The 24287-nt window shown below is 53.2% G+C and overlaps 10 protein-coding genes across 10 annotated transcripts; 1 reads left to right on the top strand and 9 right to left on the bottom strand.

Annotated features, from left to right (window-relative positions):
- Positions 1 to 90: 90 nt before the first annotated feature.
- On the bottom strand, positions 91 to 2274 carry LMXM_31_2920 (conserved hypothetical protein; the record flags this gene model as incomplete). The annotated part of the gene is made up of 1 exon (XM_003878091.1): positions 91 to 2274. The coding sequence occupies one exon, from the start codon at positions 2272 to 2274 to the stop codon at positions 91 to 93; it is 2184 nt and encodes a 727-aa protein (XP_003878140.1).
- Positions 2275 to 2872: 598 nt separating this feature from the next.
- Positions 2873 to 4360, bottom strand: LMXM_31_2930 (tubulin-tyrosine ligase-like protein; the record flags this gene model as incomplete). The annotated part of the gene is made up of 1 exon (XM_003878092.1): positions 2873 to 4360. One exon carries the CDS (start codon positions 4358 to 4360, stop codon positions 2873 to 2875), a length of 1488 nt encoding a protein of 495 aa, XP_003878141.1.
- A 1733-nt stretch (positions 4361 to 6093) lies between these two features.
- LMXM_31_2940 (conserved hypothetical protein) lies at positions 6094 to 7908 on the bottom strand (the record flags this gene model as incomplete). Its single annotated transcript, XM_003878093.1, has 1 exon — positions 6094 to 7908. One exon carries the CDS (start codon positions 7906 to 7908, stop codon positions 6094 to 6096), a length of 1815 nt encoding a protein of 604 aa, XP_003878142.1.
- Positions 7909 to 8865: 957 nt separating this feature from the next.
- On the bottom strand, positions 8866 to 9321 carry LMXM_31_2950 (nucleoside diphosphate kinase b; the record flags this gene model as incomplete). Its single annotated transcript, XM_003878094.1, has 1 exon — positions 8866 to 9321. One exon carries the CDS (start codon positions 9319 to 9321, stop codon positions 8866 to 8868), a length of 456 nt encoding a protein of 151 aa, XP_003878143.1.
- Positions 9322 to 9921: 600 nt separating this feature from the next.
- Positions 9922 to 10377, bottom strand: LMXM_31_2951 (nucleoside diphosphate kinase b; the record flags this gene model as incomplete). The annotated part of the gene is made up of 1 exon (XM_003878095.1): positions 9922 to 10377. The coding sequence occupies one exon, from the start codon at positions 10375 to 10377 to the stop codon at positions 9922 to 9924; it is 456 nt and encodes a 151-aa protein (XP_003878144.1).
- Positions 10378 to 10755: 378 nt separating this feature from the next.
- LMXM_31_2960 (minichromosome maintenance (MCM) complex subunit,putative) lies at positions 10756 to 12933 on the bottom strand (the record flags this gene model as incomplete). The annotated part of the gene is made up of 1 exon (XM_003878096.1): positions 10756 to 12933. One exon carries the CDS (start codon positions 12931 to 12933, stop codon positions 10756 to 10758), a length of 2178 nt encoding a protein of 725 aa, XP_003878145.1.
- A 406-nt stretch (positions 12934 to 13339) lies between these two features.
- Positions 13340 to 13717, bottom strand: LMXM_31_2970 (tubulin binding cofactor A-like protein; the record flags this gene model as incomplete). The annotated part of the gene is made up of 1 exon (XM_003878097.1): positions 13340 to 13717. The coding sequence occupies one exon, from the start codon at positions 13715 to 13717 to the stop codon at positions 13340 to 13342; it is 378 nt and encodes a 125-aa protein (XP_003878146.1).
- Positions 13718 to 14002: 285 nt separating this feature from the next.
- Positions 14003 to 14572, bottom strand: LMXM_31_2980 (ATP binding protein-like protein; the record flags this gene model as incomplete). Its single annotated transcript, XM_003878098.1, has 1 exon — positions 14003 to 14572. The coding sequence occupies one exon, from the start codon at positions 14570 to 14572 to the stop codon at positions 14003 to 14005; it is 570 nt and encodes a 189-aa protein (XP_003878147.1).
- Positions 14573 to 14859: 287 nt separating this feature from the next.
- LMXM_31_2985 (conserved hypothetical protein) lies at positions 14860 to 15456 on the bottom strand (the record flags this gene model as incomplete). Its single annotated transcript, XM_003878099.1, has 1 exon — positions 14860 to 15456. The coding sequence occupies one exon, from the start codon at positions 15454 to 15456 to the stop codon at positions 14860 to 14862; it is 597 nt and encodes a 198-aa protein (XP_003878148.1).
- Positions 15457 to 21762: 6306 nt separating this feature from the next.
- Positions 21763 to 24039, top strand: LMXM_31_2990 (conserved hypothetical protein; the record flags this gene model as incomplete). Its single annotated transcript, XM_003878100.1, has 1 exon — positions 21763 to 24039. The coding sequence occupies one exon, from the start codon at positions 21763 to 21765 to the stop codon at positions 24037 to 24039; it is 2277 nt and encodes a 758-aa protein (XP_003878149.1).
- Positions 24040 to 24287: the final 248 nt, after the last annotated feature.

Below are 24287 nucleotides of genomic sequence, written 5' to 3' on the forward strand. Positions count from 1 at the left end.
TGTGCATGGCCGTACCGTACTCTGTGAAGCACGCAGACACACGCACACGGTGAAGAAAGTCTGAGCACGCACATGAGGACACACATCAGCTTAGTCGGTGGAGCGCTTGAAGGTCTTATTACGTTGCACCTTGTCGCCTGTGTGCACGGGCAGCGTATAATCGTCTCCGTCGCCCTCCGCAATTTTCTTTTCGCGAACGGCAAACAAAATGCCAAGAAGTCCTACCAGCAAAAGCATCAGTGCGGCAATCGTTTCGGACGACGCCCGAGAGCTCCCCACAAAGCCAAAAATGTGATACTTCGACACTATAATGAGGTCGTTTGTGCCGTCACCGTTGAAGTCTACTACGAGCACCGGCGCCACCGGCGGCTCCGTCAACGAAATGGAGCTAGTTACCTTGCCGTTCTTTGTCTTGATGACGGAGAGCTCAGCATCGCCCACTGCGAGAACGTAGGTGTCGACGCGGCGGAAGGACTCTTTTCCTCCACCGACGAACGTCACGTCGGTTTCGCGGTTCTTCTGCATGAGCGAGTACGGCACCATTTGCGGGAACGGCTTCACGTCCCTATTCACATGATAGCGGCTCTTCCTCGCCTCCGCCATGTCGTCAGATGGAGATGGGGCAAAGCGTGCGCCTGTTTGAGCCCGCCACAGCACCCTCCTCCGCGACGGGTCAATGCAGGTTACGAGGCCGGTGTCAATCATAAATGCAGCGTAGCGTTCTACCTGCTGTAGACCGGCTCCCATGTTCTGCTGAACCTGCAGAATCAGAGGCGGAGTTGCACGCGTCATGGAGGAGACAACGTTGCGGCTTCCCAGAAGCTCCAGTGTGTTGAGCGCGCGCGGCGCCTCCTCGCCCCGGATGTCACCGTCAACGAAGTGGTGAATGAGGTCGAGGTTGCCGAAGAGGCCCTGTGTATCGCACACGGTGGCATTGAAAAGTTCATCTGCAGATGACGGCGCCCCGGCCTCGATTATGCCAAGGCAGTCATACGCCAGGTCAATCCCGTGTTTGGCGTACACGATGGAGCGGGGGCCTATCTGGGTGCTGACAGACTCGAGCACCAAATCGTCGTTGATGTCATCGTAGCACGTTCCACCAGCCCTCAGCGGCATTACGCTTGTCACTGTACTTCCCGTGTACATGTGGACCACCTCTACGCCGTGCTCGCCATGAAACACAAAAACGTTCGACGGGCGAAGGCGCCGCCGCGTTGCATTTTTTGGGGGGTAGGCTTGAGTGGATTGCCTGAGTGACAGTGCCAACGCCGACAGCTTGTCTCCCATGTTGCCTTCATCGTCCGTTTCCATATGCACCACCCGGTCGTTGTACTGAAATGTAGTCCGTCGCTCTGCCTTACCTCTGCTAGAGCGCACCTTCCGCTTCGCCTTCGCTCGATAGAAAACGTGCGGGTACAACTGAGCATCCCACACGTGGGCGTAGCGATGCGGCATGGAAGCCATCACAGACTCACGGAATGTGGTCCACGGCTGCTCGTACTTCCTCCCTAGCAAGTAATCGTGCTGATCGGTGCCACCCTTGGCTGCACCCTCGCGGTCAAGCAAGCGCAACTCTGTAAGGCCGTTGTCTGTCTCTGTCCCGTTGTTGTCTGCCTCGCGCACCACGTCGTCCATTTCGTTGCCCCCGTCAGAGAAGTACACCCAGCGCCGCGCCCCTGTCTTGGCGTCAAACGCGGAGTACATCATCATCTCTACACCTGACGCGTCCACAACTTTGGCGGCCACAGCGATCATGCCGACATCTTCAGCCCAGTTGCGCTCTGGGACAATAGAGATGGAGGCGTGAGTAAGCTCGCTCCAGTACTGAGGCGCCACGAGCTGGGACTTCCACAGAACACTGGGCGAGGGAGTGTGGATAGAAACCGCCATGAGCTGATAGTCTTCCGTGACGACAGCGCACAGCATAATGCTGCTGTTCAGCTCCGTGTAGCCGGCGCCGATACCGACGATAGGGGTGTACACATTCAGCTCCGCAGAGGGATTGAGGCGCACAAAACTGCCATCGATGCGTCGGCGCGTGTAATAGGTGTTGTAGATGTTCAGGTAGCCAACAGTGGTAGAACTCAGGAGAACGCGGGACCCTGAGCCGTCTGGGTCCACCAGAATCGGCTTCGGCATGACCACCTCCGTGAGCTCATTGTCCAAGATGGGAATCATAAATCCCCGCTGAAAGTTGAGCGAGCCTTCCTGTGACCAGCAGATGATGCTGCACACGAAGGAGACGCCGATAATGACGAGGTCTCGGATTCTCATTGTTTGGACTAGAAATCAGTCAAGGAGAAAAATGAGGTGGAAAAGGCACCTCGGAAACAAAGAAAGGGACTAAACCACACAAGCATACGAGGTTCTCCCGCTCTTGCAGCAACATGAGAGGAAGGGGGTGGCTGGAGTCATGGCGGTAGCAGCGCAGAGAGAAAGAAACGGCGGGAGCGGAAAGAGAGGAGAGAGCGTGAAAGCATTCAAAAATGGACAGCTATGAGCGATGCGCATCACAAAGAGAGAAACAGCAGCAGAATCGCTCAGGGGCTCCCACAGCATGGATTCGCTCTGAGGTGCGCTACATCTGCGTCGCTCAAGAGGCGTCCGACTGGAAAAAAAGAGGAAATCCGCAGGACCACGAGACACGTGAGCCTTTTCCCTGAAAGAGTAGGTGCCGTGTGGCAGGCACCATGAAAGCGTGTTTCCTCTTCCTTGTGTGTGTGTGTGTGCTTATCTTTGCGTTTGTGGGGAGAAGAGCTCAAACTTACTAGTGCATCTATGAAAGCCGAAGAGTAATCCCTGCACACACACACACACGCATACGCGCACGCTCAAAGGGGGGGAACGGAGTGAGACAGCTGCCATTTGCGCCTCAAGGATACACGCGCACATAGCCGTTGTGCCCCTTTGCTTTCAGGTTCATCGTACCCGGAAAGTATGGGGCCACCGCCAGCTCAATTGTATCCTTCACCAGCGCAGGCTTCAGGCGGTCAGGGCCCCCCGGCGCACCGTTGATCTCCAGGAGCCACACTTTGAGGTTCTCGTCGATGAGAAAATCGTATCCGAAGACTTGAAAGGTATGGGTAGGGGGGATGTCCGGCTCATCTGGCACGTGCGACCGTGCGGCCAGCAGCGAGTCGCGAATGATAAAGTGGATCTGCGGCATGATGTGATTGTCGAGGGTGATCGTGGTTGGCTCATCATGGGCGCTGACGAGGAATGGGGCAGTTGCACTGTCACCGCGGTTCACCTCGCGAATCGGGTACGGGGACTCCCGCGAATCGTTTGAGTACCTTGTCGGGTACGGAACGTCGCCGCGGCTCGGCTCCTGTGGGCGCGGACTGTAGAGAGAAGTGTACTTTTCCTGCTTCAGCTTTGCAACTCTCACCGTTCCCTTGTAGCGTATGAGTCCATCCAAGTGCTCCCGCCACAGCTCGTTGCTCTCCTCGTACAACGAGTACATCTTGCTCGTTTCCTGCACGCAATGATTCGTGATGTGCGCCAGCCGACCCGCGGGAGTCTTGGACGTCGCGGTTTTGCGATTGTACGGCACGCTGCTGGTGCGCATCACCAACTCCTCGTGCACGTAGATCTCGTACATATCGCGAAGGAGCAAAGCCCAGCACCGGATGTCGAACTTGCGCTTGTGGTACAGGAGAGGACGATCTACGTACTGCTGCGCTATCCAAGGTTGACTGCCGTGTTGGCTGTCGATGAAGCGCAGCAGCTTTAGAATTCCCCGGTAGTCACCGCGAAAAATCTCAATGTTGTCGCCGTGGCACCCGGCCGAGCTCTTCGCGATCCACAAGCGCGGCTCATCCCCCTCGCGAGGTAGCCGCATACTGCCCTTTACTGTTGCTAGCAGTTGCTGCCTCTCGTCACGGCTTGACTGGCATGGCGTCAGCTTAAAGGACATAGGAAGATAGTCGCCAAGCGTATTCCAGTTGTAGTTGTGGTACTTTAGCAGCGCCGTCACCATTGAACTCTTCAACGTAATGCTTCGCGTGTTCTCCACAAAGTCCACCACGCGCACCTCGCCGTCATCGCCGCTGCCCATCGGCATCCGGAGTCCCGGGGACGTGTAGGGGCGCGAGCCGTAGGAGGAGCGCCTCGCGTTGGTGCCCTCGCCAAGGCGGCTCCGGTACCGCTTCGACATGAAACGCCGGGTTGCAATTACCCGCTCGCACGGCATCTTCTCTCCAAGGAGCAAGTGCAGGTTCGTCTCAGATAAGTCTTTTTGCGTTTCAGAGACGACGAGGGCTTTCGTGACAGAGCATTGGCGGACGGATAGGTGGGACCAACGGCCGGTCGCCAGAAGCTGCTTCGCCATCTCCTCATAGATGGAGCCGCAGTGCCGCATTGTTCCCACCACGTACTTGCACCGCTTCTCCGTGCGCGTGGAAGACTTGGATCCCTGTAAAGGTGCGGTAGCTGCACCCTCGCGCCCAGAGGTGATGCGCAGAGATGAGCTCCAGGCGGCACCGCCTGTCAAGCTTGGCGAACGACCCGCCTTGAACTCGTGCTGCGGTGTTGGGGAGGATGAGGACGCGGTGCCGGCGTACACAAGGCTGCGACGAGCACTGCTCAAGGACGGCCCGTTAGATCCACCCCTCCCGCTCGTCGTAGAGTACGGCGACGTTGTCAGCTGCACATCCCTTTCCGTTTCCTTTTTCCCGTAGGCAAGGGGAGTCGTTTTTCCAGAGGGCGCTCTCGAATATCGCGTGTTCAGCTTGGGAGCAGCGGAAGCTGTCGCTCTGGTGTTGCGCCTCTCGCTGACAGACGCACTCATTTTTGTATTGTCTTCTATGATCTACTCTTTACTGTTAAGATAGCAACCGCTTTTGTGTTTCTATTGCTCTCTCTCTATTTGCTCCTTTTCCTTTTCCCTGTCGTGCGGGATGCTGCGCAGGCTTTTGGTCGAACAAAAAGGAGGTCGTATACTTACCGATGCGGAGAGCTCCAACAGATGAGTAAGGAGGAATTGCACGCCTGCCTCTCAACGTGTCTCTTTCAGAGAAGGCAAATGGTGGGCAAAAAAAAAAACGAAGCCAAAACCAGATTAGAAAAAGGTGCTATATCAATGGAGAAGGAACGCAGACTCACGATCCGGACAAACACAAACTCATAGGGAAACCAAGACGGCAGTCACAGGCCGGAGGAAGAACGCGAAGACGCCAAAGCAAATCAGCAAACCGTTGAAGAGAAGGCACCAGGGGAGGGCGGCGGTGGCGCTTCTAATTACTTCTTGGTCGCTTGTATGGTGCAGCGAGGAATCCTGTAGGAATTATGGTGTCTAGCAGTGTGGGATCATCAAGAGACGGAAGGAGACACGGGGAAAAACGGGGCTCTAAAGAGGCAAGGGGTGAAATGAGAACACGACACGGAAAAGGAGACTCGCAAAAAATCCCAGAGAAGTCCCAAAAGACGACCGAAGAGGGAAAAAAAAACGTCCAGTCCCAGTGCAGAGAGCAATAATAAAAAAAGACGAGGAAGAGAAGGGGGCACTTTGGCAGAAGATGCAAATCGATGTGCCCAGGAAAGAGAAAAAGAAGAAGAGAGAGGAAGGGGGGAAATTAGAGCAGTGGGCGAAGAAGCATGATTCTCTGGCAGAACAAGAGAACAGAAAAAGCGAGGCATGAAGTGCTCACAGATGTTCTGCGGCAGTTGCTGTTACGATTCCCGGACATAGCATACGAGGAAACGTAAACAAACGAGGGTGAAGACTGCTGCACTGAAAGGAGAATCCTGCTCGCCAGATGAACAGCGGAGAAGCAGAAAGATTAACGGCGGTGTCTGTCAGGCCGGCAGCACCGCATTGGTCAACTTCCAATGCCGTGCTAGCCACGGCTTGCTGCCATATGAGTAGTCCGGTGTTGGTTAATTTCTTCTTCATGCACTTCTCTATCAGTGTCCATCTATATCTATAGTACCGAAAACGAAAAAGCATTTAATTCCGCGCCTCACGCGCAAAGCCGCTACGGTTGCGAGAGCAGCTCAGTATGCAGACACGAGCGAGAAAACAAAAAGCGAAAACGCGCCAAACGGACTCTCCAATACACATGCTTTTCTTTAGCCCACACACTTGCAGTACTCTTACATTGTCAGCCCCTGTGGTCGCGTGTACACCGAGGAGAGACCGATCACGCGCACCGGGTCGGTGGTGTGCTGAGAGTTGTAGACCCGTGTGCCCGTCTTGTCGCGCTTGCGGCTAGTAGGAAACGAAAGGAGTTTAGACCCTGGCCTCGGCTCAAAGCCGGACATTAGACACTCGTTCACCGAGACCCACAGAGGTACGTTGCGCTTTAGCGAAGAAAGGTAGTCTTGCCGCTGTTTGCCCAGCACGGCGCGCCACTTAGTATCCAGCATGAAGTGCACTTTCTTGCTTGCTTTCGGGAACAAGGATAGGATCTCCTCTGGCTTGGCAAAATCGTCGATGTTGTAAAAGCCATCTACGGCCTCCTCGTCGGGATTTGCATCTGCCGCGGCAGCGCCGATGAGAACGTAGTGCTTCTTGCGCGCCGCAGCGATACGCACTCCCATACGCTCCGCCGCGGCCTCCGTTACCCAGATGGGACTGGATACCTTGTTCTTCAGCGCAAACGTGCGAAGAATGCTCTCGTCCCTGGGCCCAAGAAGCCGCCCTTTAAGGATGGCGATGGGACGCACAGACGGCATCATCAGGTACGGCTTCGTCATGCAGGCAGCATTGTAGTAGCGACGGCGTGTCGCGTCCTCAGCGAAGAAGAACGGAAACTTTTTCCCTTGAACCACTAGGGCATCCTTTTCATTCCCTTCCTTCGATTTGGTACCAGCAAGAGCGGCGGTTTCGACAGCAGACGCGCAGAGAGGAGTCTTGCAGCCCGTCAAACGGGTCACGACCGATGAGTACTGTGGCTTCTGCAGTCTGAGATCCTTCAGATTCACAAAGTGGAAAGGGTATTCCTTATCGTTCACAGCAGCCATGTTCCGCACAAGCACACGCGACCGCGTCGCTTCCCACCCGTTCACGTTGTAGATGAAGAAAATGTCGTGGCCAAAAGCGTCTGGACGCTGCTTCTTGAGCTCGCTGAGCAACTCTTGCTTGCACTTTGGCGGCAAAACCGAAAGAGAAACAATCATCCCTGTCATGTTTGGCGCCAACACTCCCTGCTTCTCCGCGTTTGCCTTGAGTTCTACATTTAGGTACTTCATCTGCGCCTCTGCGATCCACATCGGTGACGTGTAACCGCGAAGAATGCCGACTCCAAGAAGAATATCGTGCGCAGGCTGACCGACCCGTTTCCCGGTCGCTGCGTTTAGTGCCACGCCTTTCTGAGGCTCCCCCTTGTATGGGTCGTCAAGCTGGTCAGAGTTGAAGACATGCACCGAGCTCGCGGAGCGGATGTCGATCACGTCTTTTTTGTTGTACCTCAACTCGAGTTCCTTGGCTACATTCACATCAATAAACAGAGCGCGCTCTTCCTCTGCTGCATTCAGAAGCCGGATTAGTCGGTCCGCCGTAACGGCTTTCCACTTCTTCCGCTCTGACAGAATGCCGACGCCGGTGCCGAAGAACGGTGGATGCTCATCGAGCACCTGCCTCTGGTCCTTCTTAGCGAGCACCTTCAAAGGGATTACCTTTTCAACGTTTAGGTAAATCACCGCTGGCTTCTGCCCCGGAAGAACTACAGCGTTGCACGAGCGCCTCGATTGCGGCTGGGTCACCCAGAAGCGACTTGAGTACAGTTTGTTCTTTGAGATGCTTTGGAGCACTGCTTGGCACTGTTTTGAAAAGGCATCGTTTGTCACTGTGGACAGCATCGTTACGTCGTTGAGCAATGTGGCTGGTACCTTCTTGGTACCAGAATCCACTTTGACGGGGCGAATGAGGGGGATGGCGCGTACCAACAGTGCATGCCCCGCCTTCATCTTGTATCTCTATGTGTGTGTTCTGGTTCTTTGTTTCTTTGTTTCTTCTAACCGGGTTTTCTGTGGTTAAACTCCTTGGTGGGCAGTATATGTACTTGTGTGTGTGCGTGTGTGCGACTTGAGCCGATCTGTGAGCGGTAGTGGTCTTCGGTACCTTGGTGAGAGATGGCGTGTGCTCGACCCTGTCCCGAGTACCTTGGATCAGCCAGCTATAGCGGGAGGGGGGATTTTTGTCTGCGCCAAAGCATCCAAGAAGAGCGCCAGTCACTGTCACCCTGCTCTATGGGGGGGGGGCCTTTCATCCCAATTACTCGAGTGAGGAAGGAGAGGGAGAAAAGCAGAGCTCAGACTACAACGCACCGCCTCACCAGTGCACCATAAAACTGGGCCTTCAAGGAGTTCAACACCCCAAGAAAAAAGCATAGAAACATCATGGCAGCAGGCAAGGAATGAATGCTACTTTCCATGAGCATCTATTTATGTGCTGTCATCGTCTACAGTGAGCTGTTGCCACTATGAACAAAAAAAGGAAAGGCACACCCCACGCACACACTGTCCATCGTGCGAGTCACTCCTTAATCCAGAAAAAAAGAAGCACAGTCCGCAGAAGAAAGGAGTTGCTCTTGATGTATCACGGTTGTTGTTGTTTTCGCCGATCAGGAGTTATAAAACCTTTGCATAGTTAAAAAAGGAAACCCCATAGCTACATATTGCCTTCCCTTGTATCTTTGCTTTCTCTCCTGAAGCCATGGCTGCACAACGGTCTCCTCCAGAACACACTCTCACCTCACTACATGAGTCACTAGGAGTGTGAGTGAATCCGATAAAGGAATGGTGTTGGTCACCAACCAGGCATCGATCAAGAAAAATAACCTATTAAGAGGTTTATGATGTGGTTTTCAGGGAAGAGTACATTGGGGGTACAGCTACATCCTCAAACCGTATCCGCAATCACTGTCACTCGTAGATCTGGGACACGGAGTGCGACGTCCAGCACGCGAGCTCATCCGCCTTGAACCAAAAGGCGATCTCGCGCTCCGCGCTCTCCACGGAGTCGGAGCCGTGGCACACGTTGCGGCCCACATCCACGGCGAAGTCGCCGCGGATCGTGCCGGGATGTGAGTCGGCCGGGTTCGTCGCGCCGAGCAGCATGCGGCCGCCCTTCACCACGTTCTTGCCCTCCCACACCATACACACGATCGGGCCGGAGGAGAAGTACTTCACAAGGGCCGGGAAGAACGGCTTGGAGGAAAGGTCCTTATAGTGACCCTCGGCCTGCTCCGTCGTCGGCTGCAGCATCTTCAAGGCGACGAGCTTGTAGCCCTTACGCTCGAAGCGGCAGATGATCTCGCCAGCGAGGCCGCGCTGCACACCGTCCGGCTTGACGGCAATAAAGGTGCGCTCAGAGGACATGCTTTTCTCTTGGGGGAGGGGGGTGACGGTGGCAAAGCGGAGAGCTGAACTGTTGGGAATGCGCTAGACGAAGAGAAGCACAAGAGGCGTAAACGAGCAGAAGGCAGACAAGGAGTGGGAAGGAAGGAGCGGAAGGTAACTGTTGTGCAAGAAGTGCTCTGGTTGTGTGGCCCATTTGATCTTTGCGTATGCTGATTCCACAAACTGACTTCGGGGTACACGGTGGTGCCCCCAGCGGTGCAGATGGAGGCTGGGAAAGCATAGCGACGCTCGGTGATTCATGGTGTATGTTGACCACCCGCTGCAGCCATTGACAAAACCCACGAAAATGGCGAGCTGGAAGCACAGCGAGAGGTGTCAGTATTTCCTTTTGATCTTGGTGATTGCCTATGTAGTGTGCAAGACACTATTTGACCATAAAGTGGATATATATGACCATGCTCGAGGGAAAGCACGAGGGTAATAAAAAGTGACGAAGGCTCTGCTGGGCTTTTCCAAGAGTCCCGGCAAGCGATGACTACAGCAAAGCAAAGAGAACGCCGACACCATACATTTCCTGAAATCAAGACTTAGTGTATGTCTATAATCGGCGAGCATCCACTACTCGTAGATCTGGGACACGGAGTGTGACGTCCAGCACGCGAGCTCATCCGCCTTGAACCAAAAGGCGATCTCGCGCTCCGCGCTCTCCACGGAGTCGGAGCCGTGGCACACGTTGCGGCCCACATCCACGGCGAAGTCGCCGCGGATCGTGCCGGGATGTGAGTCGGCCGGGTTCGTCGCGCCGAGCAGCATGCGGCCGCCCTTCACCACGTTCTTGCCCTCCCACACCATACACACGATCGGGCCGGAGGAGAAGTACTTCACAAGGGCCGGGAAGAACGGCTTGGAGGAAAGGTCCTTATAGTGACCCTCGGCCTGCTCCGTCGTCGGCTGCAGCATCTTCAAGGCGACGAGCTTGTAGCCCTTACGCTCGAAGCGGCAGATGATCTCGCCAGCGAGGCCGCGCTGCACACCGTCCGGCTTGACGGCAATAAAGGTGCGCTCAGAGGACATGTTAGAGGAAATCGAAGAGTGAATAAAGCCTGGAAGCTGAGAGTGGCAAAGCCAACATTGAGGAGAAGCAGTGAAGGACGAAGAAAAAGGACTTGCGTGAGGAGCAAGGGAAAGAAGGCAATGCGAGGCTCACAACGATTTTTTCTCTTGTAATCTGAAGCGCTCGCCAGGGCTGAAGCGTTGCCGAGGATGTCATCTCTCTGCCACCCCGATCCGGTCCAACTCCGAAGGAGACATAGAGACGATGAAAACCTTGCACCGTGGCTTCTGCCGCACGCTTGCAGTTTTACTGACTTTAAAGCCTCTTCTAAGGGAAGGCGCACGGCCTTTGGTAGCAAGACGAGGGGAAAAAAATGTATCTATGAGAATGCTCTTTTTCTAGTCGTCGGCAAACTCCAGCATTGTCCCGGCAACGGACCAGACTCCGACTTCACAGTACGTTCGAAGGCAGCGCTGCAGGTGGGATTCGCCAATCCCCTTCATCATGAGCGCAGGGCGAATCTCGGAGAGATCGACGGATGAACGCCCACGAGCGATGTCTCTGATGACCGAAAAGATAGACGCGTCAGATGTTGTCACCATGCGATGCATATCCGTGGCCGGTCTATCCTGAAGAGATGCCTTGCTACAGTCAAGCAGACGCCCAGCCTCCCGCACGTCCTCCTCCAGCACGCGCTCCGAGAAGCGCAGCCGGGCGCACGCTTGTGAGAGACGGATGAGGCTCAGTAACGTACGAGCCGTGACGACATTGCTATATCGCACACTCTGCGCTCGCATTTCACAGTAAATGTCACTGATGGCCTTGGCGGCACCTGGGTCAACGTAGGGGTGAATGCGCTTGACTTCACCCACGTACGCCCGCAAAAAGTCGCGGCCAAAATACTCGGTAGTGGTACCTCGCACTCCATCATCCGCCACCGTGCCAGGCGCGACACCGTGGAGGTGGACGTGGGTAACATGCATCGAAAGTTCAGCATCGCGCTCCCGGCTCGATTCGTCGAGCAGCAGCCAGAGCAGATCGAAACGAGAAAGAAGTGCTGGCGGTAAATTCACGTTCTCCGTTGGCGTCGCGTTACGCTTCCACCGACCAAACTTAGGATTTGCCGCGGCGAGAATGGACGTGCGAGCGTTCAGCGACGTGATGATACCCGCCTTGGCGATAGAAACCATCTGCTGTTCCATGACCTCGTGCAGAGCTGTGCGGTCAGAGTCATCCATTTTGTCAAACTCATCGATGCAGCAGACTCCCTTATCGGACAAAACAAGTGCGCCGCCCTCGAGCATCACCTCACCTGTGTGGGTATCGTGAGTTACGGCAGCCGTAAGCCCAACCCCAGAGCTGCCCTTTCCGGTCGTGAACACGGAACGGGGTGCGACAGACGCAATCCACTTCAGAAGCTGACTCTTCGCCACTCCAGGGTCCCCCATGAAAAGGATATTGATGTCGCTGCGAATCCGAATACCGTTTGCAATAGAGCTACCTCCGACAAGCTGACATAAGAGTGCCTTCTTCACGTCCTCCATACCCCAGATCTCGGGCGCTATGCTGCGGGTGAGCTTTTCAATTACGGCTTCTCGGTCAGGATAGTCCCGGATATCCTCCACCTGTGCGCGCATGTCCTCTGCTGCTTCCTGGTAGCTTCTCTTCTCTAACTCGACGTGGATGGCTTTGTAAAGTGTTTTCACCATCGTGGACGCCCGGAAGGCCTCGTGACCGTGCCCAGTGGAAGGGTCCGGACAGTAGGTTCCTGTGATACGAACAACCTGCCCCGGTGCAGCAATACGGGTTTGCTCTCCCTCGCAGACAACACGGATGGTTCGCGGAATAGCGCCACGCGGAACATCTTCGGGCAGCTCCTGTACCCGTAGTTCTTGATATTTCATGAACTTACTTGCCTTATTCTGTGCCAACAGCCTACCCACGGCATTGTTCAGCTTGCAGCGCTGGGATTGACACACCTGTAGCGGTGTTAGGCGATCACCGATGACCTGCTGGAAGGTCGTCTCAGCGCAGACCTCGCACACTGACACGAGCATAGAGAGCTTTGGGCGGACTGCAGTGGCAGCGATGCAAATCCCGCGAAGAACAGTCAGCGTGCCAATCTTCCCTCCCTTCAGCTCTCGCAGAGAAATGGGAACACTGTCTTTGCTAAGCGGGTGTATTTTCAGCTCATATCGACGTGTCAGCAAGGCGGGCAGCTCTTGGCCAGACATCCGTGCCTCCATGACCAGCTGATCCACCATGTCCACAACGTGGTCCGTTTGAGGAATAATAGAGTCGACAACCCTGCAAAGCTCCTCCATGTATCCGACAACGTTCATCTGAATCCTTTGAGCCAGATGAAGCTGCCCAAAACCCGCAATATCGTCTAGAAAGATGGGAAATACAATGCTCTGTCGCTGCGCAATGCGATGGGCCTGAATCACATACTTCGCCTGTCCCGTAGAGTCCCTGAATTCCTCAAGGAAACGCTTGCAAACATCTCGGTCATTGATGTAGTTAGGATACTTGCTGGATGCTGCAGCTGCGTACGCACGCTTGTCTGGTGTAGACATTCTCTAGGAAACGGGCACAAAAAGAAGCTGTATTTACAGCACGCGTGTACAACCATGTCGAGGTCGCTTACAAGTATGACGATGCCGTCTTTGACATCTTTACTGCAGATCCAGGAGTGAAAAAGAGCGGGGAAAAGATCGAGATGCGAAAACTAGCCGAGGCGAATTGTTAACCGCACCACAATTTCAGCAAAGCTGAAATTATCTGAGAGGTGCATTGACTCTGCAGCTTCCACAACACCTGGTATACATTTGAACAGTCAACACTGAGGGAGGATAACAAACATAAAGCTAGTCGTGAGAACGCATAAATGAGGTTCTCCTCTTTCCATCCTTCTGTTTGTCTTTAAAGCCTATTGGCCTAGGCTTCACTATAGGGAAAATGGGGAAGAGGATTCGTCCCATTTTACGAGACTGCCGCTTGGCCGTCAGCCATAGTGGCCCGAGCCAAATCTAAAAGCTCCTCATTTGACACAGTAGAGCCCTCCTTCTCCAGATAGTCAGAGAGATCCTTCACTGACGCCATAATCCGGTTCACAGAGTGGGGCACCATCATTTGGGCCTCGTCGACAACCTTAGTCTGCTGAGGAACACGGTCGGGGTCACTTTGACGCAGGGTCTCGAGGCGCTGCAGCTCCCGCTCCACTTCTCGCTTCGCAAACTCCAAATCTTTGATAGTGCGCTTCAGAGCACTCGCTTTGATTCGCAGCGTCTTTTCATTCGGCGCTTCTGCCTGCCGCACATTGCCGGCAAAGCGGTTGGTGGTTTCGGTAGAATCAGACATCTTGATAGGCTGAGTATGGTGAGATGGGAAGAGGGGAAAAAACTGGAGATAAAGTTATCGAGGCGTATATGCGCAGAAAGCGCAAAAGCGGAAGAAGTGGCGCCTTTTCCTTGCAACCTCCACAAGACCTAGCGGAAAATAGCTTCCGTATATTGTTTAATGTGTCGTACGAACGAACACACACGGCAAAAAAAAAACACTCGGTATTGAATGAGTTTCTTTCTCTTTTTGTTCCGAACTAACATTCAGCTAAGGTGCATGAGAAGTTAAGAGCACCGGGTATCTCTATTCGTCATTCTGGTCCGCAGCAAACATCCCCTTGTCATTGATCATACCGTAGTGGCCCAAAACCTGGGTAACTGTATCGGTAGTAAAATCGTCGGTCCCGCCAAACTCGTCGAAGCCGATGATGCTGTGGAATGTATGTCCCTTCTCCACAAGCATTAAGGTTGGAAGCATCATCACGTTGAAGCGTTCTGGGAGAGACGGAATGCGCTCAACGTCAACATAACAAAACCGAGTCTCAAAGTGCTCGTGGGCAATCGTGCGCAGATGCCGTTCAATGATTTCACAGCGAGGGGTACTGCGGCGCATGAAATGGACAACAATCCGCTCCGAGCTCTGCACGTTATCGAAAAACTCCTTCGCCTCCGCAACCTCTAGGTACTGCCCATGCCCCTTGCGGAGCCACTCGTCACGACGGGCCTGAATTTCCTTCAGTTGCTTCAGCCTTTTCTGACGAATTGCGAGAATTTCGTCGTCGTCCATCTGATCGATGCGGTCGATTTCGTCATCGACGGCGCGCTCGATCTGCTGTGCGATCTGCAGCAGCGCCTGCTCCGTTGGGTTCGACATGGTCAAGATAACGATGCTCAGTTTGAATAACTGTGTAAAAGAATCATAGATTTGAGGAGGAGGGAAGAAGAAAGTGTGCTTTAAAGAGGAGAAAACCCACCAACAAAGACGGAAACCGTGCACCGAATTTTTAAACAAGTCGAGCTATATCAGATACTGGCTTTGCTTTGATCGGATCGATGTGAAAGGGCTCAATAAGCATAGTTGTTTTTTGTGTTTCTTCGACTAGTTGCAATAACCTTCTGCGCAGGTCACCACTGATTCTATTCAGCTGACGTTTTCCATCCCTACACACCATTGAACCCCTTGTTGCTTCTCACGCAAGATTCGAGAATGTCAATGTCGCTTTTATCTCGGATAACCCGAAGGAAGGCGTATGACGGACATTCTCCCCCGCTCAGCGTTGGTGCCAAGCAGTAGTATGTTTGTTTCACCACCATCGCCGTATGAAGAAGAGTTGGCCTCTGAAGCGCCAGCGAATACGACAAATCTTTTTGCAATCCCACGTGTAGATATTTGACACCGTGCACATACCCGTCACGTAGCTGCAACGCGATTTCTATCAAAGGCCCCTTGTACGTCCCGTCTCTAGACCGTGCGTATTGACGAGCTTGAAACCGAATCCTTGAGCACGTGTATGCCCTTCGGTCAGCATCCTCGTCTGAATTGAAGATGGCTTTATGCGCTTCTGAAAGCACCGAATTGTAGATGCCTCTTGTCTCGCTATGATTCAGTGTTCGCGCATCGCCGTAGCGTGATTTCAGCGCCTCTTTCTGATAATTGAGCAACAGATCGTGCACGGGCTCAACACTGTCTTCATCTGGAAGATTAATCAGAAGAAAGATGGCACAGAGAGTGACAACCAGAGTCCCAAATAGGTTCATTTCGTCACAAGTGTAATGATAGCTTCAAAGGTGCAAATGAGAAATGGAAAGGTGAAAAGGTAGATCATTACCTTACAAACAGTTGTCTCATCAATCGCCAGTATACGCTAGGATGCTGCGTCATACGACACCACTTCGAAGGCTGACACCACGTCCACAGTTATGCACCCAACGCATGATGCCATTTTTCCATAGCGGCGTGCCAGTTCGTGTCAGCGCCACGTCGGCTTCCAAAATACGGTCAGAACATATGTGAGCACATTAACGGTCAAAAGCGCTTCTTTTTCAGCAAACAACCCTCACCTCCCGAGCTCAATGGAGAAGAATGACAAGCCAAATATTCCCAAGGCACAGCAGCAAAGAGTACGCTCCTCTAACAATTAGACCTGTACCGTGATACAAAGCTGCAAAAAGAAACAACCGTTGGGGATGAGTGTGAATGAGCTGTCAAAGGGTTACTCTTCTCACAGCCTCGAATCTGCCCCATACACATCTCCAGAGAATTCGCTGCCTCTGTTGATGTGTTACGATCATGTTCGCAGCCTGTGCGTCGTTGAACCTTGTCGATTTCAGAAAACAGCTTATCATACCCGTTGTGGAACACTTGGACGTCCAAAATAGCCACGTTTCTATCGTCGATAAGCCTCTCACGGCCCACAAAAGCAAAGCACCAGCATCCCAATGGGAAAAAAGACTCCTACGCGGCTCGCATCGGCCTCTTAACATCTGCTGAAGCAAGTCCACGCACTGATTACCCCCTAAGGAGCTCCTTTGCCCGCCTAGAACTGCGCAAACATGTCCCACACACACACATACTTTTCACTTCCACGGCACCGTGAGTGTCACCGTTCACACAACCCCAATCGCACAGCCCTTCACAAAGAAATCGAAAGCTCATTGCCTGAGTGATCACTATCAGCCACACTCGACAAACTCCACGTGTTTCGAGCCCAGCACTTTCACGAAACTTCAGAAAGTTTCATAGTACCCAAGAACAGGGGCTATAATGAAGCACAAAAGAACATAAGACCCCGTGGCGCGGTGAGATGATGACAGGTCTTTGAGATGTTCAGTGGTACATCCCTACCTGGAGCAGTGCCCAATCACAGAAACGTGCGCGAACAGCCGGCAACAGTGTCGAGGCACTATTCGCAAACTGAACGCCCTCAGCACACGCGGATTCTAGGTCAAACTTAAGCGTCGCTTTATATGCATTTCCCAAGCTTCTCAGACACCCCACCTGCTGCACATTGTTTGCCAACGAACGAACACTGCCGGCACGACACCAACCTCCCTGCCCGCCCTCTCCCCTGCAGTCCCACACGCGCTTTAGATACTCACCCCCCACTGTTTCAGGACACCTTGACAACGAGGTGTTCCGTGACGTTCTGTTTGGGAAAGCCAGGCTACTCCTCCTTCCCTCCTCACCCCCGCTAATGCCAAACCGCTTCTGTCAGACCCAGCAAAAAGCGCCTACATCTCTGGGAGGTCAGATCGATGGATTGATGCTCATATCCGCAGTGGGGTCTCACATGGTGTTGCGCCAGGAAGATCCGCGACGGTGAACACGTTTGCACCACCCATGCGATAGGCAAAGCGCCAACGTGACCCGAACGCATCTTTCGCCCGGACTTCACACTGCCTCTTGGCGTTGGGCCTTGGCGGTTGCCGGGCGCGCGCGGAAAAGACACGCCAAAAAGAAAACTCACAGCGAAACGACCCAACATCCCCTGACCGACACTGCCGTTCACGAACGGGGGTGAGCTAGCGCATCAACTTTTTGAACCAGCCAGGGTTCTCATTCTTGCCCTTAAAAAAACCATCGATCTGTTCAGCCCACCCGAAAGAGCGACGAGTAATACCCTAGCCTCTGCGTGAGAAAACGAGACCCCTTCCCATTATCGAAAGAGGTCCGTTATCGACCGCTCCGGCATTGCACGCACTTTTGCCTTTATCCGGTTCAAACCCTTCGGTTCTTCGTTCCCCCCCCGCCCCCCGAAAAGCCCCAAACAGCCAACCCAGACCCCCACACCCAGCCCAATACACCAACCCCACCCCCCCTTACCAACCCGACGTCCCGACACACCGTTCGAACCCAACCCTATGCAACCAGCCACCTCCTTTCCGAAGGTGCCACAAAAGCCCACCCAGCCAGCGGCCCTCCGTCGAGGACACCACCAAATCTTTCATAGTGAATAACCACTTCTTTAAAAATCAAACCTTCCCCAGCAGCTCTTCCACCCGCCAACCAAAATGGCCTTCGCCACCTAACCCCGTCTTTTCCACCATGGCAACGCGAAGAACCCCAAGCACCCCGCAATCCTATCACCCCCGCCTCGCCAACAACCGCGCCAACATCGGCTTTCATCTTCCCCACAGCCAATAGAAACCCCTTTCTTCTGGGCCCCCGCCCCGGAGCCTTTAGGCGCACCAAATTCCAGCTACACACACCTGGCGGAGAGGCCTGGCAGCCCCCTTACGCATGCCGATGCCGAACCACCCCTCATGGCGACAGGGTCGGGCACCCACAACGTAGGAGGGTCAGAGTGACTCATTGCTAACGATGTCGGCGGTGAGGTGCTGGATGGCGCTGCGTCAGGGAGGGGCCCGCCACTGTGCGCACGCCTGCGCCGTCCGCATGGTGGGCGAAGCGTCAGCGTGACCGGGGCGTGCCCCACCCGGTCCTCGCACTGCCCGCGGGTGTGGGGAAGCCTGGGCAGCCTCGGGGGATGCGCCGCGTGGCAGTCAGCGTGGCCGGGGGCGGCGGTGGGGCGGCATGCGAGACGTGGGGGGCGGGTGGTGTTTGGGGTGAAGGCGCTGCCCGCATGCCTGAGGCGGCGCATTGCTGCAGCGCGTGTGCACGGCTGCCTCGCAGCCCGCGATGCGCCTCTGACGGGGCGAAGCTTTATGGGCGCTCTAAAAACATGACGGTTTGGAGGGGGAAAGCGCGATGAGGGAATCGCCTGTGGAAGATGCTTTGCCCAAGTCGATAAAAATAAAATATGGGGCATCAGTTTCTGAAGAACTTTTGGCTTTTCGTACCGCGCAGAACCGGTGTTGAGGGGGCCCTTGCTACGTTTTGTTGGGCCTTTTGGTGTCCTCTTAGGCGCTCTCGCATTTTATGCTCGCAGCTCTAGTTATGAAAGCTCTTTGGGTGCAGGGAGGGTGTTATATTTTTCCGTTTCTTGAAAATCCTGAGGAAGATATTTGCCGATGAACCGCCCGCACGAAAAGAACGCCACCAAGAAAACGCTTTTGGTCTTCGGAAACTCCCCCTGAAAAGTTAACATTTTAGGAAAATGCTTGGGTGAGACGTGTGGCGCGTGTGGTAACACAATGTTTTTTGAAAAAGAGGACGGCGGCGCCCGCGCCTGTGTAATCCGGGTTTCCCCAAGAAGGATAATCTTGGAGGATATAAAATCGAAACTGAGGCTGTTGGTTTCCAGGTGCGGTCAAAAGATGGTTTCAAGTGGGGTTTTAAGATGTGGGTAATCTGTGAAACTGAAGAAATCGCGCCGGCGGGGGGGGTGGCTGCTGCTTACGGGGTCCCTGGGGAACGTCTTCCCAAATTGTGTTCCAACCGACGCATCCACACCTGTAAAACGTGCGGAATCTGTTTCCAAAGTGCAGATTCGTAGTTGATGGGTTTTTGTTTATGTTCACAAGTGATCTTGTGGGTGCTTTCGGTCCCGCTTGGCGGCTTCGGTTTTTGGTGGTGAATCGCTGGGGCTCATACGTGTTCGCGCCTTTTGTTTTGCTCCATAGGGGGTCCAACAAAAGGCGTACCAAGTGGTTGGTCTCACTATGGTGTGCGCCAACAGGGGTGTTCCTACGTCTGTTTTGCTCGTTTTGTCCCTGTTTTACTTTCAGCTGGAAAAACAACTTCAATACGGATTGCGGGATTGTTTTTTTTTTACGGTCTTTCGCATTTCTGCGGGGGGGGTTCGTTAAGTGTGTGGAAAATCTGCAATCTGTGGTGTTGAATCGCAAGCTGGTTTTGTGCCGTGTTGGCTTTATGGGTCGGGTGATGTTGCTGTATCAAGTTGATCGGATGTGTTTTTGGCTTCTCGATGTGTTTGTGGGGGTTGTCGCTGCCATGAGGCGGGTGTCGTTTCACGAGGGGTCGTAAACGTTTCCTTGGGTTCGGTGGTGAAGTGGCTGCAAATCTTTGTTTCTGATGGTTGAAAGATTCGCCGGCTTTCACCACATTTCGGGGAAGGAGATGCGGATAAAACGATGGTGGGTCCGGGGGCACATGACAGGATTCAGGTTTTTGGGGCATGGCATTCTCACTTCCACAGCGGGTGAAATGCTTCGGGTGCGTGAATGGCCGATCGAAAACTTTTTGTTGGAGCAGGGAGGGGGATTTGCTGCTTAGCCAAGCCGGAGTGTTTTTGGTAAGATGCTCATCGGGTTTGGGTCATGGCACTTAGTCAAATGGTTGCAATCTGCACTGCTTGCTTACGTGGCGCCCACGTTCGAATGATTGGTGTGGGAAAGGGGGCGTGAGTCTGCTGGGTTGTTTGGTTAGAGAGGAGAGAGGCAGGCGGGTCTTTCGTGAAAAGTATCTAACCGTAGATTGTTTGTTTGATATTGCAGCGCTGAAGTGGCTGAGTAAGGTGTCGACAGAGAGGAATGAAGGCTAAAAGGCGGGTCCGGGGCCGGTGAACGGACTCATGCAGGCGAATCTAAGGTATTCTTTGCTTCGAACGCGAGAGTTTTCCAAAGTTAAAAGAAGAGGGGATGACTTGATGTTTGGCTCCAAACACACCTTCCTGTGTGTTTGCATCGCCGTGGCGGTGACAGTACTGGATTCTACGTTCAACTTTATTTTGTACTGTTCTGTGCAGTGTGAAAAAAAATCAGTGCGGGGATGCGATCGCCCGTCATTCATGTACACAGCTCCTACCTCCCGACTTTGACGATTCTTTGACGGCTGCCTCATAGTGCCGCTGGACGATGACTGGCATTTTTTCGTGATCAAGCTTTCGTGGCCCAACAATTCTTCTGCTTGCCTTCCTGTCTTTCTTTTCACAAGCTAGTGAAGGGTGTTGCAAAGGGAATACAAATTGGCGCCACGACAATGAAGCATCCTCTTTTCTATGCTTTTTGCTACTGCGAAGAAAATGTGTACAAATTTCTAGAGACAATTTCTGCAATGAGCGATTTCTTTGACCGAAGCTGTGCTGTTTTTATGACTTCCTTTTGCTGTGCACCCTGCGATGAAGCTCTCAACGAGTGGACTTCTGTCGTGCCATATCGGCCCTACGAATCTTCAGAGTTTGGGAAGGACATCACAACATGGGATTACCATGTGATTGCTCTCGTGCGGGCGACGCGCACTGGTAAGTGGTACGTTGTTGATCAGGACTCACGGTTGTCACCTACAGAGGATACCGAGCTGGGTTCATTAGCTCCACACTTCATTGATCTTGACAAATACGTCACGCAGGTATTGTTTCTCGATACAGCTGTCACAAATGGTGTCTGTTCTGAGCTAACAGAACTTCTGAACCGGGTGCGTTATCGGGTTATTGAGCGAGACGATTATCTCTCCTTTTTGAGAAGTGATCGGTCTCACATGCAGAAGGAACCGGGGGTGTATCGAACGATGCCACCACAGTGGCCTTTAATCAACGGGTGCTCTACTTGCGTAGGGGATGAGGTTAGGAGAAGAGCAGAGTCAGCATTGAGTGCGCTGCCGTCGACTTTAAGGGCTAACAACCTTGTATGTTTTATTAATACGACCAATAACACAATCCCAGGGGTAATTATCGACAGACACTCGTTTGCAGATTTTTTTCGATAGCTGTCAAAAAACTACTTTGAGTGCGATGAAGCACTGCCACTACAGTAACAGGGTTTCCTTTTGTGGATTGTGGCGTGCTGGGTGACGTTTGCGCACCTTTTCCTTCTGTGCGTTTGATGTCGTCTTTTCCGATGTCGAGGATAATGACCTTCATACCTTCCTCTTTTCCTTCCTACCTTGTCGCACTCTACAAGTCCACATTCCGAAAAGCTATAGAGATGGATCGAAGAACGGACGGCACATCTGGTTACTTTAACGATGTTCCGTATTTTACGCCTGTCGAGACGACTGTCTTCTATGAAGCTGTGCAAAGCTGCCGCTTGCACAGGCTTCCGGCGCATTTGATGGTAAAGCCGAGATCTATTCCCTTCTTTACAAATTCAGACTCTGCGTTAGCACGTGCACTGGAAAAAACGGATATGGATAGGAAAGGAAAGCTCAAGGTAGAGTCAAGTGCACCCCTTCCGATATTCACAACAGACTATTCTGCAAATCAGATGCTGTTTAAGGCTTCCGGCGAAGACTACGTGTCTCTACGCGAGGTGTGCAGCATTTTTGATGCGTCGACAAGAAGGACTGAGCCCAATACCGTCGACATCAACTCGCTCAACAATGAAGCGATAAATACGGTATGGACTGAGCTGCTTCTCTTCCTCAACAGCTGTAGCAGTTCGGTAGGCAGATTCGTTGTGCACAATATCGATACGCTGTGCAGCATGTCTGACGGCTCCTGTGAGTTTCTTGTTTCTCTGCTTTTGGCGGGTGTTGCATCGATTCTACGCTACTATTCTCACATGGGCGATCGAGAAGCACTTCTGGATTCAGTTTCCGTCGAATTTACCGTTCTCAACACCGAGCTAGGGTCGAGAGTCGCCGACAGTCTCCAGTTTTTTGTGGAAAGAGCCCTGAGACTGACAGTCTCTCGCTCACGCGAAGACAACTTCAAGGCAGCATACGATGAGCTTATTTCTTCCATACACTGCATAGGGCTCTCTGACGACGACTGGATGAATACAATCTGCGGCGAGATTGTAGACGGACATGAGATGCTATGCGACAAATATATGGATGCGGCCGTTTCTGAGGGTCTCATCTCACCCATAGTGCTGCTCATCGCTCCTCCAGAGCCTTCTCTGCGTGTAGCTTTGGAGAAACAAATTTTGGACAGCTACAGCAGCGAGGCTCTACGAGTACAAAGTGACGGAGAATGGAGGCACGGGGAGTTTAATAAAAAGGAACCTCTTGTTTTCATCTGCAGCTCTTATTGGCTTGTTGAGCAGATGAGTGTGCCGAAGGGAGATGGCTTGCTACACCGGCTGAACGTGCAGATCATAGTGCATGGTGGGTTCTGCGAAATCGGGGACTCCACTGAGGAGGAAATTCTGCGCTGCGTGATCGCCCTGAGAAGCTGCGGCATTCAATGGGAGGAAATGCGAGTCATGCAGCACAAGGCACCGTCGTACTGGCGACTGGAAGAACCTGTAAGCTTTCGAAGCAACAGCGCACTGGCGCAAGAGTGTGCCAACGTGCTTCTCCTTCTGTTCCGCCGCTTTCTCACTCCATATTCTTCTTTCAGCAAACAGCCGTACACGTCGCTTCCGCGCGACATTTTTTGCTCACGCCGAGGGTGGGATCTCTACCACAGGCTGACGCAAGCGCTGCGTCTCGCCGGGGTCCTGGCGCCTGAGTCGGCTGCTCCCTTCGAAACGATTGAGTTGACGGTCTTGGGCCGATTTTTATCGTACCGGTTTCGAATCGGAGAAGAGGTGCTGATCGGTGACACGCTTACTGTCACTGATGGAAAAGCCATTTTATGGGCGTTTTTGTTTCGTCAACCGCTAAACGTTCCCCTCGACGTTATCAAAAGCTGTCATGCGTTTGATTCGTGGGTGGATGCTGCGGTTGCAAACTTCTGCAAAGCGTACCGACTGGAGTTCGAACCCGAGGCGAGTACACCACGAAAAGCACTTGTTGCGCAGCTGGCGCTTTTCGGAATTGGTGACTGTGCCGTTCGGGACAGAGTGCACTATCTCCTTAGTTCACCCAGTGGCGTTCGGCTTCCGCTGAGACAACACCTTGTCACGGCAGCGCCTACAAGCTGTCGTGGATGGTACGAGCAGGCTCCCTTGAATGCAGGCCTTGCCCTGGAGAAAAAAGAGGTGAATGTCTTCTGCCTACCCCCTAAGTCGGCATACTGTGAGCTGGAAGCGGTGGAGAAGGGGGTGGGTTTCCACATACAGTGCCCCATGGAGCTTTCATATCCTCTTATTGTTGCACATTCAGTGCTGCACATTTCGCTGCACAATGTTTGCGTTTTCAGTGAAACTGCTGACCCAAGCATTGTGACTCCGCTCCCTACACACCTTTTGGAGTCGGGCGTGATGTCAAGCTTGTTTGAAGTGACGAGAGGCAATGCTGGTTTCTGGCTCGACGGCGTCATGAATGAAATTGTGTTGACGTCCTCTGCCTCCTCTGTGCTTGCCCCTTTGACGCTGCAAGGAAGGCAATACATACCATACTGCGAACGTGCGCTTTTCACGCGAAAAAGGCTTCGGGAGGAGAGAGAGACAGTCCAAGTCGGCAAATCGGAAGACTTCAAAGGCACACTTCCGCGAACCGCAGCGGAGCGCAGCGCTGTGGAGGAGCTGGCGGAGCTTATCAGGACAATTGGGCGAGAAAAAGCAGAAAAAGCCGTCCGTGGTAAGAAAGGATTCAGCTTTTTGGAGCCGTCACATGAGCTTTACCCATTCTACCTCTATAATTTGAAGCTGTGATGCAGCAGAAATCAAAAGGACAAGCGGTACGATCTCCACTTCAGCGGCGCAGTAAACGCAGAAGCTCTGAGTACACACAAACCGGAACTGCGAGTGGCAGAGTATAGTAAGCTCTTTTCGATACGAGGTGTTGAACACCACCCTCTCACTGCTTCTGGGTAGGTTCAGATGGCAGTCTCGTTTTTTCTTTTTCTCATTGTATGCTTCCATGTCGTGTGACCACGGTTCTGTGCTGTGGCTGTGGGTCG

This window comes from Leishmania mexicana, chromosome 31, assembly GCF_000234665.1.
Source record: "Leishmania mexicana MHOM/GT/2001/U1103 complete genome, chromosome 31".
Classification (NCBI taxonomy): Eukaryota; Euglenozoa; class Kinetoplastea; order Trypanosomatida; family Trypanosomatidae; genus Leishmania; species Leishmania mexicana.